The 19,240-nt window shown below is 41.0% G+C and overlaps 1 protein-coding gene across 5 annotated transcripts in view; it reads left to right on the top strand.

Moving 5' to 3' along the window:
- Positions 1-1,762: 1,762 nt before the first annotated feature.
- The window catches only part of BICD1 (BICD cargo adaptor 1), a 226,567-nt gene continuing 209,089 nt past the window's right edge, over positions 1,763-19,240 (top strand). For 3 of the 5 annotated variants that reach the window (XM_025455552.3, XM_025455553.3, XM_049102300.1), the window contains exon 1: positions 1,766-2,492. In XM_025455552.3, the coding sequence (XP_025311337.1) occupies positions 2,280-2,492 (213 nt within the window). In that variant the 5' untranslated portion in view covers positions 1,766-2,279. Of the gene's footprint in view, positions 2,493-19,240 lie in introns of all 5 variants that reach the window. The other 2 variants (XM_025455551.3, XM_025455556.3) reach the window with 2 other exon arrangements.

The following is a 19,240-nucleotide window of genomic DNA, read 5'->3' as shown; positions in this document are numbered from 1 at the left end:
TTTTTTTTTTTTTTTTAAAGATTTTATTTATTTATTCATGAGAGACACAGAGAGGGAGGCAGAGACACAGACAGAGGGAGAAGCAGGCTCCCTGCAGGGAGCCCCATGGGGGACTTGGGGATCATGCTCCAGCGGAAGGCAGACGCTGAGCCGCTGAGCCACCCAGGCGCCCCGGGGCCTGCTAAATCAGAAAGCTTGTGTGTGTGTGTGTGTGTGTGTGTGTGTGTGTGTGTGTTAAACACCTCCTGGCCACAGAGAAGCAGCTCTCCAATAAGTGGCACCCAATAGAAGAGAAGCAAGGAACTGGTGAGCTTTTTGGTCTATGGGTCCCAGAGCCTTCCTTCCATTTCCACAAAAATCGCCCCCTTGCTGCTCCTATTGCTCCCTTTCCTCTAGGTTCTCTATCCTCATCTCTTCTCCATTTTTGGTCTTTCACCCTGACTTTGCCTTTGCCTCCTCCAGTGACTCTTCCAATTGATCAAAGCGGTCATTTTACAAGCATATAATATTTAGTTGCTGGGTTTGTATTATTCATGAGTGGCGAGGCCAACAGAATGATCCAGTTTGGGGCTCTGGAGTTAGGATTAAATTTTGGCTCCACCAAGTCTGGCTTCACTCAAACTTCCCTGTGCCTTTCTTTCACCACTTTTCAATTGGGGATCACGCTTCCTACCTCCAAGAGGGGTCCTTAGGACGGGACAGCATGCACTTAGGACACTCAGAAGAATGCCTGGCACGTGGTCTCGGGAACTATTAGCTCTTACTTAAAAAAAAATTGTGGTAGGGTCTCGCTGATACCATATATGGGGAATTTCATATAGTTTTCCCTCGTTGAAGAATGTGTAGAGTGGGACGCCTGAGGCAAGAAGCAAGGTATCTAGAGGCTTCCCGGGTGGTATTTTCCTGGGCAGACCCAGTCTTGTGGCGAGCTGGGCACCCAACGCTCGCGCCAGGGCACTTTAGCCAAGACTCTCCCGGGGGGTTAATAGGGTGACTCGGCGGCCGAGCGAGGCGGGCCGGGCCGGGCGGGCCAGGCGGGGGTGGGAAGGAGGCTGCGGGCCCCGAGCGCGTTAGTCACGGTGCGCTTTTCTTTGGGAAAGGCGCGGATCCCGGCAGTTCCCCGCGCAGCGGCCGAGCAGGGGCAGCCCCGCGCACCCGGCGGGGGGGTGGGGAGGCTGGGACGTCGGCGGGGCAGAGCCCGGGGAGGACCTCCCGCCGCGGCCGAGCGGACCAGGGCGCAGGTCCCTCCGCCCCCGCGCGCGCCCCCGGCCCCGGCCCGCGCGCCCCCCGGTGCAGCTCCCGGCGGCGGCGGCCCCGCGCACCCGGCGGGGGGGTGGGGAGGCTGGGACGTCGGCGGGGCAGAGCCCGGGGAGGACCTCCCGCCGCGGCCGAGCGGACCAGGGCGCAGGTCCCTCCGCCCCCGCGCGCGCCCCCGGCCCCGGCCCGCGCGCCCCCCGGTGCAGCTCCCGGCGGCGGCGGCCCCGCGCACCCGGCGGGGGGGTGGGGAGGCTGGGACGTCCGCGGGGCAGAGCCGGGGGAGGACCTCCCGCCGCGGCCGAGCGGACCAGGGCGCAGGTCCCTCCGCCCCCGCGCGCGCCCCCGGCCCCGGCCCGCGCGCCCCCCGGTGCAGCTCCCGGCGGCGGCGGCCCCGCGCGCCCGGCGGGAGGCGCCTCGGGATGCCTGGGTCGGTTCCTTCCCTCCCCCCGCGCTGACTCCCTCCGCCTCCCCGCCCCCTGCGCGGAGCCGGGGGCCGGGCGCGAAGGGCGGGAGCGGGCCCGAGACTGCATCATTCCGCACCGGCTGCAGCGCGGCCAGAGGCAGCAGGTGGAGCGAGCGGGCGGGACGCGAGCCGGAGCGCGCCGGGCCCCGGGGACACTGCAGTGACGCTGCCCGGGAGACATGGCGGCCGGGCGCCTCTGAATAAGCAGAATCGCAGCCCCTCGTCGTCCCGCGGCCGCCGCAGCCCGGGCCATGCCGCACGGCTGCTGAGCGCACGCAGGGCCCGGCCCAGAGCACGCCGCCGCCTCGCCCCTCATCCTCCCGCGCCTTCTCCATGTCGCATTTCTCCCCAGTGTGTCGGGCGGTGTAGCCGCCGCGGCCGGAGCAGCAGTCGGGGCATCGCCGTGCTCCCTCCGCCAGCCACACTCTTCCATTCTTACCCTTCCCTCCCCGCCTCCGCCACCCCCCCTCCTCCTCCCTCCCCCCGCCCCCCGCCCCCCGCCTGCTTTGCCTCCGGCTCCGCGTCCCGACGCCCCCTCCCGTCTCCATCCACCGGGGCTATGGCCGCAGAAGAGGTGCTGCAGACCGTGGACCATTACAAGACTGAGATAGAGCGGCTGACCAAGGAGCTCACGGAGACGACCCACGAGAAGATCCAGGCTGCCGAGTACGGGCTGGTGGTCCTGGAGGAGAAGCTGACCCTCAAACAGCAGTATGACGAGCTGGAGGCGGAGTACGACAGCCTCAAACAGGAGCTGGAGCAGCTCAAGGAGGTGAGTTGCCCGGCCCCTCATCCCTCCCCGGCCCCCGGCCCCCGGCCCCCGGCCCGCCCACCCCCACCCCCACCCCCACCCCCAGCGCCCACTCATCATCTGTAAAGAAGTCGCAAAGGATGCATGCAAAACATCCAAAGGCATGTTTCTTCGTGTTAGAGTCCTTTGTTGATAAGAGAAGATTGAAAGAGTCCATTGTGTTCTCCCCCCCCCCCCCACCCCCCAAGAGAAAAATTGCCCAGGAAATGAATGTATAAGCTGGCATTTGAGAGGCAGTGGCTGGTGAGGCCGTGGGGGAGGGAGATGCAGAAGTCTTCAAGTCTCAGCACTTTAAGGCGACATTTAGCTGGGTTGGAATGTGTAAATCCAACTTCTTCCGAACTGCTGTTATTTCAAACCCAGGGGCCAGCGACTATCCCATAATCCACAAAGGTGATGAGTGGGTTTGTGCTGAGGGACCTACAATTTCAGGATGTGGGATCTGTGGCACCTCAGCCCTCTGAAGGCAACCACCCCTCGATGCGAGGGGGAACTGTTATTAGAAGAACTCTCCGCCAATCCCATTTGACAAAGTCTGGGCCATCTCCATTCTCTTTGGCTTTAGTTATTCTTGTCATCTGGCTGCCTGAGAAAAACAACTCTGCTGGGTGATCCCGCTGCCTTGATTTTACCTCGGAGTGAGGCAGAGCCATGCCCAAGTCATCTAAGGTCACCCTGACCAGGGAAAATTTAACTCCCCTACAAACGATCTGAATGGTTTATATCAAGTGCATGGATAGCCATCCGTATCAAATGAGGCTCTTCTGCTTGGAATGACTGTATTTATAAAACCAGAATATCACAAATGGGCCATGCATAACACTTGTCCTCTTTAGTCTTTAGGTATTTGGCTTCTCTTAAAGACTGGGTAATGTTTTGGAAGAAAATAATGGATATGCTTTGATTTCCTATCAAGTACTCCTAAGAATATACATACGGTTGAAGGAACTCAGTCTGTTTTACCTGATTCCTGAAGCACTATGGGTAACAAGTCACCGGTTATAAATTTATATGTACACACTGCTTTTCTTTGTGGCAAGTCTTTCTTTTTAGGAGGCTATTGACTTTTAAGTGTTAATTCTAAATTTGGTATATATTATTATCAAAAATATATTATCAAAATATATATATCAAAAATATATATATTTTTCTTAGTTTTTTTGGAGGGTGTCTGTTTTTATGTTGCTACAGTTAAAAAAAAAAACACGTTTTATGACCTATCTAATCAACTTGCCTTCTAATCTAGTACACGATATGGTAAATACTTCCACTTTTAAGTATGTTTTCTTTTTATTCTGAGGGCTGAATGCCAACAAATAAACATATGGTAAAAAAAAACCCAACTAAAAATCTGATTTTCATGTATCAGGATGTAAATTTTGAGTTCATGTTTTTCTTACCATGTACATGTCTGTTCTTAACAACAGCTGGACTTACTGGTATTTTCCAACTTAGATTAGGTCTGATATGTTTAAATTCAGTGATGCTAAACCTTGTGAAGTCAGGAATAGTGATTATAATTCTCAGAGATGTTTTGATGTTTAAACCTATCAACACTGCTTTGCCAAGGTGCAGAAGTGCAAACCAGGCAGTGGTAAGCCATCACCTCCTTGATAAAGGAGGTAGATTTAATTTAATGAAATGGAGTATTAACTGTTAACTGACCTTCCTGCTTGATTTAAACAACCTTTCTAGGGGTATTTCTGTGTCATTTGCACTTACTCTACATAGTAAACCATAATGGAATTGTCTTTTGCCTTGACTAGACCATGAGCTTTTAAGGAAAGGAATCTATCTTAATTTACTTTGCATCCAAAGCCTTTAACACAAAGCCTATCACATAGTAAGTGTATGATAAATATTTTATTAAAGAGTACATTTATATTGGAAGAAAGAACACCTTTATCAAACATTCACTAGTCAATCTTGGTTAGTGTCAGAGAAAGAATAAGAAAATTAGGAAGTATAGGAAGTGACTGGTATTGAAACACTACCTGTCATCAACAATAATGGGAAGGATGAGAAAAAACGTTTTGTGAGAAGAGTACAACTGTAGTTTCTTAATACAGAATAATGCAAAGAGCAGTTATACATTTTTTTTCTTTAAAGATTTGAGGCATATTTTGTTCTATAGGAGGTTAATAAAAAATTTATCAGGATTATTTTTACCAGACGATACTCATTTACATATGTATTTTGAGTTGCACTTAGCATAAATTAGTTCAGTTTTTTATTCCAAATGAACTGTGCTAAGCAATTACATAATAAGATATTTAAGAGTAATAAAATAATGATTATATTTGTTTGATAGCATGACCTGTTATTTTTATTTTTTAAGCATAATGTATACTTTAGTTGGGATTATTTAAATGCACTAAATCGGTCTCCATAATATTTCCTGTTTGAAAAGTAAATCCAGAATAATTGTGCAAGCTAAGATATCCCAATGATGATATCATATAGAAGCCATTTTTGAGAGATGTTTTGTGAGTGTTCTGATTTTTAAAAAGGAAGTTTTGTTCATTTGCAGGTACATATAGTAAACAATTTTGTATTTTATGTATAACATCAAGTATAAAATATCTGGCTTATTTCTAGGCTCTTTTTAACAAATATGATTCATTTATTCGTTTAAAAGTCATTGGTCCAGTTTATGAGAACATCAACAGAAAATGACTGTACTAAGTCCAAGTTGAACATTGGTAATTTGCAGGATAGCAACATGGCTCAGTCTTTACAGGTCATTTTTTTTTTTCAAGAGTCAGCACCCAGCAATGTTGCTGCCCTCCTTCCCGGGCTGATTACTGCTATGACGATAATGCAAGTGAGCGGTGTTGGCCTGAAGATGTGCAAAATCAAGATGATGAACTCATTATTTTTTTTTCTAGTTTTTTTCTTCCCTAAGTCTAGATTGTTTTTTTTTTGACCTGGCCAGACATCCTTTAGGGCTGTGCCTTCTGCCTGTATTACTATCTACATGACCCAAAAGAACACACTTGAAAGAAAAGTAGTCACGATATGAAAAAAGGAATGACTTCTGCCATCATCATAATGTTCTCCTTTTAATAGTCTTTGAGGAGCCAGACAAAGCAACTTGTCTCTTAGAATACTTGACCATGGTTTTATGATTTCACGAGTAATGCTTGCTTTTCAGTGACCTGAGGGCACCCATGCCCAGTGTTGCTCAGGTCCTGGCTGATTGTATGCTTGGGATGTGTGTAAATCAGCACTGTGAATGTCATTCAGGCCAAAATAGTGGAAGAGTCATAGTTCTAAAAAAATTTTTAAACTAAAAATATACATACATTAAAAAAAAAACCTCCTAGAATTTAAATTTGTTTGTGTTTGTTTTATTTTTTACCTAAAGAAAGTATTTGAAATTTAAAAAATAGTAAAGTGGAAAAAGATCCCCTTAGAAAGGAATGATTCAGCATTCTTTGTAGCATTTTAGAAAACATATCCATGTGACAACTTTAGAAAAGTTTTGCAGCTAGGTTACGGTAGACTATGTATGAAGAATCTTCAACTCCTTTTTTTTTTTTTTTTTTTTCGCTCATTCTTACCCCTGACACCAAGGATAGACACCATTTGTTAAAGAAGCACTTTGTGGACAGTGAGCAGCTTTTCTTCCTGGAGCCAATTTTGTGTTTTTTTCAGAGCACTGGTTAAATCATTCAAAGAATAAGCATTGAACTTATGTACTTTTTAGAGACTGTCACATTAGGACCTGATGAAAGCCATTTAATTATTTGGATTCATCTTTAAACAGAAATTTCTTTCTTTATATGGAGAGATTGTTAGCTTTGTATATGCTAAATTATGAAATCATAGTTGGGGGGAAGGGAGCCCTCAGATTTCATTTCCAATTTATGAATGAACATAGAGAATGTTAATTACTTATTTACGTAAGTATTTTCTCTCTCGGTGTTTTGAAAGAGACATGTTTATATTTATCATTATATTTATTATCAAATTAATTAAAACATCTAAAATATATCAATATGTGCTTTTGGAAAGTATTTACAAACAACCTCAACAAAAAACACAATCACTTTCAATCATGTTTCTCTCTCTCTTTTTTTTGATCCAGCTGTTCTAACCTGCACCATTTCTTCTTTTTATTTCAACTTAAAATTTCATCTCTGGCTAAATTATTTCTCAGATATTATTTAACAAGATGGTATATCTTTCATCACACTCATTATGTTTGGATGAACATGTATGGTAACTATGGTTTGATTATTTTTTCAGATTTTCATGCCTATGAATATTCTGCTCTATCATCCCCTTCAGTACACTTATGCTAAATGGATATTGCATTCCAAGTTCAAAAATATGATAATCACTTGCATGTTGAAATATATAGTAAAAGACTTGCTCACACATAATGTTGTACCTGTAAATATGGCCTTGAAGGAGAGAAAGGCATGAAGAGATGCAGTCTTACTATTAAATCATTCATTATGTTAAAGAAGAATGTGAAGTCAAGTGTCAGGAGATGTTACTGGGAAGGTGGCAGTAGCTACCTTTTGCCTTGGGGATGGAGAACCATTGAAAGGAAACAAAAAAAGTTTCTTAGTAACTGTGTTTGGTGCCTTACATCTTACTTAATCTTCAGAGTGATTCAGAGACTCTGCTTATTTTTACAGATAAGAAAATAATAGAGTAATAAAGCATTTAATTCTGTAGAAAGCCCTATTTAGGACTAGGCATTTTGCATACCTTATCTCTAATTCTTTAGGAATCCTTTTTATATGGTAGATATTACTTGAATTATGCAGAAAAGAAAAATAGGTCTTAGGTTAAGGATTCTTCTCAAAGCTGCAAAATGAAGTGGTGGAATCTGGTTTAGGAAGAAGCCCATTTTCTTTTTCACTGTACCATACTACCAGAGAGGGTGAAATATCTCAGTCACATGTATGGTTTAGAAGTTCCAGTGTTGGGTGTAGAGAGTGGATTGGAGCTGTGCAGGGGCAGTAGGGATGATGAGGAGGGGTCAGACCTAACTGCTGTTTAGGAGGTGTAGAGTGGAACATGATGCTGGGTGGCTGGATGTGGGAAGTAAGGAAAAGAGTAGAGTTGAGAATTTTCTAAGGATGTGTAGAAGGTGGTTCCATTCACAAAAGAAGGTACTATGTATGGGAAGAGCCATTTTAGAGGGTCAGGTTGATGGCTAGGTTATAGGAATCCTTTTAATTCATGTTTTCTTTGAGGGGAGGCATAAGTTGCATGACAAATTAAAATACTCAACTCTCAATTTAATAAAACAAACGAGTAATTTGTGCAATTTTGTTGTCATTTTATTCAAACCCTATTTCCAGAACATGGAAGATATGAACAACTTAACAATGTTTTCGCCAGTTAGTTTGATTGCATTTTGAATTAGAAGTTGTGCAAATTAATAAACAAAGCTGGGCCTGGCACAATGAGGACCCAGAGGTCAGCCTAAGTGGAAAACTGGCCCTTCCTGACCTCTTAGGTTAGAGGGGCCTGGGAGAAACAGCACACACCTCTTGCTGACAGATAACTTGAAATCATATTAGTGCTTTTCATTTAAAATTTTTTCATTCTTTTTTTGGTCATAATAGTTTGCTCTTTGAAAATTATGATTCTATAATTACAATTTATGGCAACAGTCCAAGTTAGATAAAATCATATACAAATTAGTTGTTTTCCTTTCTCTCCTCCCAATTCTGTCTGTATTCTTACACTTTGTTGAATATTCTCTTATACTTGTTTTAAATATCTTTAACATATGAATCCATTGACAGAGTTTTTTGTTCTTGTTTATTTTTATAAAAATGGGATCATGTTATACATATTACTCTGTAACCTGGTGTTTTTCATTTAATACTATATCCTTTTAAAATGCAGATATTTCTAGGACTCGTGGGTGGTCCAGTTGGTTAAGCCTTGGACTCTTGGTTTCTGCTCAGGTTATGATCTCAGGATCCTGGGATCAAGCCCTGTGTCAGGCTCCCCGCTCAGTGTGGAGTCTACTTGTCCTCTCTCCCTTTCTGCCCCTCCACCCTCTCTCTAAAAATAAATAAATAAAATCTTTAAAAATACTAAAAAAAAAAAAAAAATCAGATATTTCTAAAGCAGGGCTAACTTTTTTTTTTTAAAAGATTTTATTTACTTATTTGAGAGACAACAAGTGAGCATGGGTAGGGGGTTGGAGGCAGGGGGAGGAAGAAGAGGCAAAGGGAGAGGGAAAACAGACTCCCCACTGAGCAGAGAGCCCCACGTGCTGCTCTGTCCCAGGACCCTGAGATCATGACCTGATCTGAAGGCAGATGCTTAACTGAGCCACCCAGGTACCCGGCAGGGCTTCCTTTTTAAGGCACTGATGTTTTGAGCGTGAAGAAAATGGGAGTGAATAGAGAAGAAAGCCAGAGAATCCCAGGGAGTGTGGGTGACCCTGGGGGCTTGGAGGGATCAGGTGGTCCAGCTTCTGCCCTGAGGATAGCTCTGGTGCTGAGAGAGAGGAGTGCAGGCGTGTGTAACAAATGGATGGAATTTGTTGGGTTGCCCCATGGCAGCCTGTGTGATAACACCAAGGAAAAAGATGGAAAGTTTTGTGCATGAATTAACAGCAATTTGATTCTTGTCTTCTTGGCTGGTGATGGGGCTTATGTGTATCAGCATAATAGGTGGCTAGATTCCATGGCCGATGAGAGCTGGTCCTGCAGTGTGGCCACATCTTGTCCATACCAGGTCTTGGTGAAAAGCCAAGATGATTCAGGCAGTTGGGCCTCATTATGTTATTCCATCTTTGCCCTGTGATAGTTGAGTTTTGAGGTGTTGGTTAGGATCATATACAGAATCTCAGATTCAGCATGTTATGTAGGTGATGGGGACCAGTGGATACAAGACAGGAAATTGTTTGGTAAAAGTGTTCTTCCTTAAAACAATGAAAAGGTATATAAGAGTGGCAGTTGATACTTTTTCTTCTAGGATTTAATAATTTTGTCTATAAAATTAAGGAGTTGGGATAGATAATTTCTATGATTCTTTTCAGCTCTAGATTTCTATGATGCTCTGTTTTAGCGTTACCTAGTCTACTTGTTTTAATCTATCTGTCCTTTATTTTTCAAATTCATTGTATTTTCTTTACAATATACAGAATAGACTTATTCAATTACCATAGTTTTTACTTAGCCGTTAGAGCTCAACTGTTTTCTGTCTTTTTCCTCCTGTTTCTACTCTAGTCACTCATCTCCAGCCAGGGAAATCTACCTGTTTTCACACTTGTATTCTGTCCCTTGACAGTTTATTTTTATTATTTTTTTAAATTTTAACAATTCATAGTTCTCTTTTCCTTTGAGCATCTGGCCCAAACTTATTTCCCTCTGGATTAATTTTACTTTTTTAATCATACCTGTATAGTTATAGAACTGGGGCACCTGAGCGGCTCAGTGGTTAAGTGTCTGCCTTTGGCTCAGGGTATGATTCCAGGGTCCTGGGATGGAGTCCTGCATCGGGATCCCCACAGGGAGCCTGCCTCTCCCTCTGTGTATGTCTCTCTCTCTCTCTCTCTCTCTGTGTCTCTCATGAATAAATAAATAAAGTCTTAAGAAAAAAAGAACTGACTCATTGAGTTTGTTTCATTGACATATTTGTGATTGCTTCAGAGAAAGAACAAGGCCCAGTGGGTCCATGGGAGCCAGATTTTGAGTCAAAATCAAGAACTAAGAAGTATGGGGTCCGTTACCGTTTTCTTTAGGCAGGTTTCTTTAGGAAGTAGTGAGTTCTTTGTTGCCAAAACAATTTTAGGAAAGGCTAGCCAACCACATGCTAGGAATACTGTCTAGAAGGTTCATGCTTAGAAAGGAGTTTATATAGGATGATCTCTAAAGTTTCCCCTACCCCAGTCTGAGTTTTGAAAATTTTATCTTTTTACACTTTCCAAGTAATTTCATATTATTTATGTTTTTTTATACTCCCTTCCCTACCACTAGATCATAGTGTTTCCAACATGGTTACATTTTTCTGTTTTAATGTTTAGCATTTTGCAGTGTTTATGACTTTTGATTATTTGGAATGTTTTCAAAGTATATCAAAAGTTTATCTTACTTTTGATATGTTTTGTTTGATTTTCAGAAGAGAACTGATGTGTAATAAAGAATTTAAGATGACTACATCAGTAAATTTGGGGAAGTTTCCATGAAATTTTGTACAATTTGAATCTATATGATTTATACTGAGGGGGTCTGTAGCGTCCAGAATATTTGGGTTCATACACACACGCACACTGATATATTTTGTCTTTTACACTTAGTTCAATATTTTAGAATTGGCACCATTAACAATTTACATTATATAGCAATCTGAGTTTGGGTTTTGCTTTAGATTACCTGTGCCCCTTGTTCTGTTTCATTTATCCATTCAAATGCTTGTGTTGAGTGGCTACTGTGTTGGGCACTGTGCTGCTTGCTGAAGATACAGTGTTGAGCAAGACCGACAAGATGGAGCTGCCTGAATGGAGCTTATGTTTGAGACCCAGGAGATAGTCAGTAAGCACACATGCACTTAGGACATGAGAAATGCCATGAACCTAGGCGGAGACCGGCTAGGAAAAGTGTGATCAGGAAACCCTCTCCAGGAGGTGGCATTTGAGCCCAGACCTGAATGATGAGTCACATGAAGATTGGGGGAAGTAAATTTTAGGAAAGGGCATAAGTACAAATATCTTGGAGCTCTGTTTGTAGTTGTTAAGAGAAATGATGGGTCACTATGCCCCATAAAAACAATCATTCATATTTGGAAAATGACCATCTATACAATACTATATTACCTTTGGAGTTTTTGGATGAAATTTTGGGTCTCAGCATAGGAAGTGTTTAAGCAAAGCCTAAATACCCACCCTGGGATCTTCTTTTAGAAGACCTGGGTCAGAATCAATGACTTTCTATACAGACTACTCAGTAGGGTCACCTGGGTGATTTACCAAACTGCTGCGTTGACTCCACTCCAGTATAGTTCAGAGTCATTGGGGGTGGAGCCAGGGCTTTATTATGTTAACCTTCCTTCCCTCATAGATACAGCTGGGGCTGAGAACCTCTCCAGAAACTTCCAACTCTAGAAATAAATGATTCCACAGGAATAGAAATGTTTATTTTTTAAAAAGACTTATTTATTATTTATTTTAGAAGGGGGAAGGGGCAGAGGGAGAGAGAGAATCCTAAGCAGGCTGCATGCTCATTGTGGTACCTGATGTGGGGCTTAAGTTCATGATCTGAGCCAAATCAGGAGTTGGATGCTTAACTGACTGAGCCACCCAGACACCCCAGGAATAGAAGTGTTTTGAAGAAAAGAGCTGGGAATTTATGAGCTAATATGGAAACCTTAACTGCACTGTCTTTTTTCCTCTCCATTTTTTAGAAATTAAAATACTGTAAAACCTTTCAGAAAACCAACAAATATCATCAAAAACTTGACTGTATTGGACAGATGTATGTTAAACGAGACTGTGTTTATTTTTATTTATTTTATTTTTATTTTTTTTAGACTGTGTTTATTTTTATATTCTCCAGGGTTGTTTAAAGTTTCTTTTGAAAGTTGTCTCCTTTGTTGGATCTGTTTTGTGGCTTTATTCTGTTTGCAGTTGCTTATGCAAACTTTATGAGTTTATAAATGGGATATTAAAATAGAATTGCTTTGAATTGTTGATCGTTAACTTCTGAGGTTATTTTCCATTGCTTTTTGGTTATACATGTTTACTGTTTTCAAACAGTATTTTATGGAGAAAAAGCACTATTCTAAAATGTAATATTTAACTGCTGTGTTTCTATCTTTAAATTTAGAATTGAAAATAAGAAACCTGTTTACATTTATGGGAAGTACAGAATAACAGCAATTTCCTTAAGAATGTTTTGTTGCAGTTGGCGTGGGTCTGTAATGGAGGGTTCAGAATGATAGGTCTTTGTTTTTCTCTTGAATACTGCAGACTAATATGGAATCAAATGCCACTGCTGAAGAGCCCTTACCCAACATTTTTTGAAATTGAAAGAGGTTATAACATGGTTGTGCATTGTTGATAAGCCTTACTGATTGCTATTCTCTAGAAGATTGTAGTTGTTGTTTTTTTTATTGACCTCGGTGTGAGGTAACTAGATGGAGACAGGACTGTACATGACTTCTTTTGTTGAGCTGAAGATACTATCATCTTGCACATTATCTCCTTGGCATATACAACGATTTTTTTCCCCTTTAAATCACAGTCTGGCTTGCTTTCTGCTAATGCTGGTGTGTGTGAAGAGCTTTTAAACTCAAAACCTCAAGTAAATATAATTAGGAAGGAAAAGCAACCATTAGAGAGGCAGAAGCATAGGGGTATATTGCACTTGAAAACCGATTCTAAATACCTTTCGAGTTGTTGGCTCTTTGGATTATTTTTTAAAAATTGATGGTTCTTAAGTACTGTTGGTAGTTCAGAATTAACTATGGTTTAATGATCTGAATAAGAAGACGCTCTTTTAGTTAATATTTTTAAATAATTTAGACCTAGAACCCTTTCCTAAGAGAATCCTCAGGTCATTTGTCTTAATCACTGTAGTTATTTCCAATCAAGTTATATGTGCTTGTTTTTCATTTTAGTAAAATAAATAATATACCTTTGCAGGTCACTTGAAGTGTTTGGGATAATATGAGCTATTATTTGCTAGAATTGAGACCAGGATCTCAAAGCCATAATTAAAATTTTAGACAATGGTCATAGTAAGACTTTCCGGGAAAGACAATGAAAAGAACTCTATATCCATGAGGTTTTTGTCATCATTGATCAGTTCCGAGTGAAAAAAAATTTTTTAAAAGATTTATTTATATGTTTCAAAGAGAGACAGTGCAAGGCAGAGATGCTGCAGAGGAAGAGGGAGGGGGGAAGCAGACTCCCCACAGAGCATGGAGCCCAACGAGGGGCTCAGTCTCCCTTGAGGGAGATCATGACCTGGGCTAAAACCAAGAGTCGGATGCTTAACTGACTGAGCCACCCAGGTGCCCCCCAAGTGAAACATTTTAAGTTGCATTTTAACTTCTGCTGGCCATGTGATTTAGAAATTTGGAAAATGGACACCAAAGTAAATACTGTGAGCAGATAGATCATTGCATAAAGCTAGGTCATTGTTCATTCAGTCTTCCCTACAGTAATGATATATTTAGCACCTCTTACGTGTTAGGCACAGATCTGGATGCTGAAGATACAGCAGAGGACAAATCCAACAGAAATCTTGGTGATGGAGTGGGCATGGTGAGGGTAGTGTGGGCACAATAAACAAAATTAATAAGTAAAATAGAATGTTAGATGGTCCTAAATGGTATAGAGAAAAATAGAGCAAGTGAGAGGGAGGTAGACTGTGAAATGTGACAGGTTACTCTTTTCTTTTTTCTAAGATTTTATTTATTTATTTATTTGAGAGAGAGAGAGGTCTCACAAGCCTGTGCAAGCACATAAATGGGGGAAAGAACAGCGGGGGGCGGGGGGGGGGGCGGTAGAATGCAGAGCCCCATATAGGGCTTGATCTCAAGACTCTGAGATCATGACCTAAGGTGAAACCGAGACTCTGACACTTAACCTCCTGAGCCACCCAGGGTTCCTAAAGGTTACTATTTTCAATAGTGTGGTCAGAGAAAGCCTCCTTGAGAGGTATGGCAAAGAGGCTATCTCGCTGACTAGTACTGAGTAGGGGATGAATAGTAAATGAATCACAGAGGGAATAGGGGTTAACTGATGAAGCAGCTTTCCCTTTTGCTCTGGGTGAGATGGGGAAACTTGTGGAGGATTTTGAACAAAGGAGTTACAATGTTCTGCGCTCTTTTTTCCCTCCAGTGAGATAACTATGCATACATTCAAGCAAGAGTTCACTTCTTTCCGGGGAAAAGGAGTTTAAAATAAGCTGGTAGCTCATGAGTTATGAAGCATTCTTTTTTTTTTTTTTTTTTTAAGTCTCCCCCCATAGCAAGGATTTAATAGATGCTTATGGTATTGCATTGATTTAGGCTGGGAAAAAAAGGTGAGGTTATTAAGATAGCCAGTTATTTTATTTTATTTTTAAAAAATATTTATTCATTTAAGTGATCTCTATACCCAGTGTGGCAAACTCATGACCCTAAGATCAAGAGTCACATGCAGGGATCCCTGGGTGGCGCAGCGGTTTGGCGCCTGCCTTTGGCCCAGGGCGCGATTCTGGAGACCCAGGATCGAATCCCACATCGGGCTCCCGGTGCATGGAGCCTGCTTCTCCCTCTGCCTATGTCTCTGCCTCTCTCTCTCTCTCTCTGTGACTATCATAAATAAATAAAAATTAAAAAAAATTTATAAAAAAAAAAAAGAGTCACATGCAGTACAAACTGAGTCAGCTAGGTGCCCCAGAGAGCCAGTTATTTTGAAAAGATGTTGGATTAGACCACTTGTTTTATTTTTATTTTTATTATTATTATTTTAGACCACTTGTTTTAAAAATAGTCATTTGTTTGACTGATTAAACCAGTTTTTGGTTTATTTTTAAGTTAGTTATTTACTATCGGTGACAATAGACATGAACAAACGTGATTATGTATTTTATTGGAAAGATCATGGACTTGTGAGTCAGATAAACTGTATTTGAATCCATTTAATAGCTGTATGATCTTAGGCTAATACTTAAAACCATAATAACCTCACTTTCCTCCTCTGTAAAATAGAGGAAGGTAATAACTATGGGTGTTCTAGAAAAATCCATGTGAAGCATTTAATAGAGTCCTTGATACAAAGTAAAACACCTGATAAGTGATGGATGTGATGGTAATGATAATAACTAATAAAACTGATGATGTATTTGCTGTGCTTGATGATAGGACATGAAAGTAGAAGGCAGCCGAGTTATCTTTAAAAAATCAGAGAAAAAAAAGTCAGAGAAAACTTCCTGATCAAGGCAATTTGTGAGTGGGCACTGAAGAACAAGTAGGGGTTTTCCAGGCAGCTGAGAAGGCAGAGAGTCATTCAGAAATAGGCAAACAGCCTGTAAACGAGGGAAGATTGGAGGGATTGTTGCTCGTCAGTGTCAGCAGCTGTGTGGTTGCAGTCGAAATGAGGTAAGAGGTGGGAGGTGAGCCTGGGGAGATGGTTTGGGGCCAGATGGTGAAAAATCTCATGATGAGGTTGTCCGTCCCCACCAGCCAAGGCGTCGGTGTAGCTGACTCCAATGTCTGCCATGGGGGAAGGCTTTGCCAGTGAGAGCAGGCCCAGAGACACTGGAGGAAGATGCCTCTAATGAATCAGGGATCTGGAAATGTCTGCTGTTCCTTGGTGCTCTGTTTGGTTTGTTTTAGTGTTTGTTTTAGCCTCATGGCTTTTTGTGAATTTGAGGGTGACATTTTCCCAGTCTTTTTGCCATTGTGACCAGGTTGCCTAATTGCCTGTTAGTTTGGATTCTCATTGCCTACTGTCCTTTTGTGGCGTTGGGCTGGTGCTGCTCCTCCTGGTCCTGGTCTCTCACACCCCTACCGGATTCCTGACTTTCAGCTCTAAGAGCCTCTAGTGCCCTGCAGTCTTGACTTCGATTAACTTGTTGGTCAAGCCTTTGGCTGTGTTAAGCTCTGTCCAACTAGACTTGAATATTCTCTGCCATTGGCTCTGCTAAGATTAATCATCATTAATCTTGTCTCTTTTCTCTTTTCTCTCAGTTGCCTTTGATTCAGGTTCAATTCTCCTTTTGCTTCTCCTCTGGGAGAGTCTCTCATGGTTCTGAAACAGGAGCAGGTCACTTATGGGAGTGTAAAGAAGCTTCAACTTTATTCTAATGCCATGGGACAAGCACTGAAAACTTAAAAGCAGAAAAATAATTAGCTTTATGTTATAGAACTATGATTTTTGGCTTTTGATGCTGGCTGCACAGTGGTTTAGGAGCTCTGACTTCTGTTGGAAACAATGAAAAATGCTGGATAAAATATAACTATCCCTTAAAACTCATAAATGAATCGGCTACTTAGCAAGGATTCTCAGAGGCTAAAACTGAGTTAAAGTGGGCACCCTTAGAACTAAACAGTGCATCAGAGCTGACTTTTGCCTCAACTGCATTTGCTGAATCAGGTAAAAATGAGTGTTGTTTATATGGGCTACCTGGGGTAGAGGAAATAAGAGAGAGACAAAACCTAGGATCCTCCTAAGTTTGGGTCTCAAAGGACTTCCTACTCAGTATAAGGGAGAATGTGTGTGAAGAGGATGAAATCCAAAAAACTTTAACAATTTAAAGTCAGAATTTAGTTTAGAGTAATTCCAGGTTGGTCATGCCCGTAGACATATGTCAGAACCAAATGTAAACCTGCTTTGAAGAAACCTATTGTGGTGGGCTAGAAAGACTTGACACATAATATTTTAAAAACTATGAGCCCATGGTAAAAAAAATTGCAAAATATACAAGGAACAAGGCACCATTGGCTCCACAACCTTGTCCTTACTTTGTATTGTTACACTTTAGGATATTTACCTCAATGGCAGATGTGAAAGTATATTTCATTGTACCTTTAGTTTGTGTTTTGGGGACTGTTACTGAGACTAAGCATCTTCTTAAATGTTTATAGGCATTTATGTTTCCTCTTCATTCAAATTTCTTTTTGTGTATCTTTTGCCCATTTTTCTATTGGGGTTGTTTATATTTTTCTTACCAATTTGTAGGAGTGTATCTGTATTCTGTAGATTAAGCCTTCTCAGTTATATGTGTTGGAAATCTCTTCCTAGTTTGTGGATTGTCTTCCGACTCCTGGGGTGTCCTTTGATGAAGGGAACTTCATAATTTTAGTTTAGTTGACTTATCACTCTTTTATGTTTATAGATTGTGTGTTTTGATTCTTGTTTAAGAAATCCTTCCTTATTATGAGGTCATAAAAATATTCATGTAAACTGTTTTCTGAATATGTTATGGTTTGCATTTATATTTAAAATTTTAATTATTCCTGGAGTTAATTTATGTGTTTAATGTGAAATAGAAATCTATTTTTTCCCATAATTTTCCCTATAACATTGGATAGCCACTTATCTCAACACCACCAGTTATTGAACAGTCTTTCTTTCCTCCACTAATCTTCAAAGTCTGCTTTGTTATAAATCAAGTTTCTATATATACATAGGTCTGTTTCTAGACTGTTCTGTTCCACTGGCTGTTGGTTTCTTCCTTTGCAAATATCCCATTGTCTTCCTGTTATGGTTTTATAATAACATTCTTAATAGCTGATGGAATACTTCTTCCTATTTTTCTCTTCTTTAGGACCCATGGTTTTAGGTGTCTTCTTTGGTCTCATTGACTCTTTGTTTTGATGGGCTTTCAACATTTCTAAGGAAGCAGCAAGTGAATGAGGGCAGATCACACTGTTTATTTCTATCTCCCCAGTAAGTGTTAAGGAAAAGGATGCCAAGTGTTGGTTGTGGTTGTCCTAGACTTTGCATACATTTTTAAAAAGATTTTATTTATTTATTCATGAGAAACACAGAGAGAGAGAGGCAGAGACATAGAGGGAGAAGCAGGCTCTATGCAGGGAGCCTGATGTGGAACAAGATCCCGGGACTCCAGGATCACGCCCTGGGTGGAAGGCAGGCACTTAACCACTGAGACACCCAGGAATATCTGCATTCATTTTTGTAAGCAAAGCAAGCAAGATCTAACAAAGGAACTAAATTGTCCAATTAGATGTTATTAGAAACCTTAAGAACTCTGTGCTCTAATTCTTAAGAAGTTACTTTGGAGAAAAATGCTATTTAAGGGCTTTTCATATACTATTAAAAAATATAAGTTCTAATCTTTAAAGTAACTTTTTTGACTTTTGAGCAAGCACATTTCTAAGCAAGCGTATTTCTAAGTTCAGCATGTGGAATATCTTATTACCTGTAGCTCTGTAAAAATTCTTTCTTTAGTTATTTTTTCTTATGATAGTTGTTGGAAAAACTAATTTGTATGTTAATTCCCAATTCACTTGTCTATTTAGGTATAAATAACATCATAATATCATAAAATTTAAAGCTGCTATGGAAAAGGCTCAGATGAAATATTTCCTGAATAGGAATTAATTTTTTTTTAGTCATTTTACATTTTTTCACTTTTAGTATTATGAAAATTATAATTGTTCCTCTTTTTACTTTAAAAAATTTATAGTATTATTTGTGCTCAGATAGTTTTAAACCAATAGTTTTCCCTTATGTTTATGTTTGTGTAATTAGAGCTTAATTACATTTTCAAGTCAAAATACTTGAGTTTTTCCCCCTTCATAATATTAACCATATGGAGAGGAAAAGTTCAGCAATGCAGCATCACATGGAAACTTCCTTTTTAACATTAAAAAAATAAGACTTCTCTAGTCCCCGTTTTCTATCCATTCACTTTTCTTTCATGTCCTCATTTATCCCCTCTTTCCATGAACCTTACACTAGAATTTTGAGGACTTAATGCATTGTTAAAGAATTAACTCAGGAGAAAATTCCTGAGAACATTTATTAAATGTCAGTGTGGGGGAAATATTCCTAAGCAAGATATGAAACTTGCAATCAAAAGACAGGACTGACACATCTGTTTATGTAGAAATTAAAAAAAAAAAAAAAAACACAGACATGATAGATACCATAAACAAAAGTCAAAAAGAAGCCACAAACTGGGATCCCTGGATGGCGCAGCGGTTTAGCGCCTGCTTTTGGTCCAGGGCGTGATCCTGGAGACCCCAGGATTGAATCCCACGTCGGGCTC

Source organism: Canis lupus, chromosome 27 (genome assembly GCF_003254725.2).
Source record: "Canis lupus dingo isolate Sandy chromosome 27, ASM325472v2, whole genome shotgun sequence".
NCBI lineage: Eukaryota > Metazoa > Chordata > Mammalia > Carnivora > Canidae > Canis > Canis lupus.
Note: the sequence above shows the minus strand (reverse complement) of the source record. Positions and strands in the feature narration are given on the sequence as shown.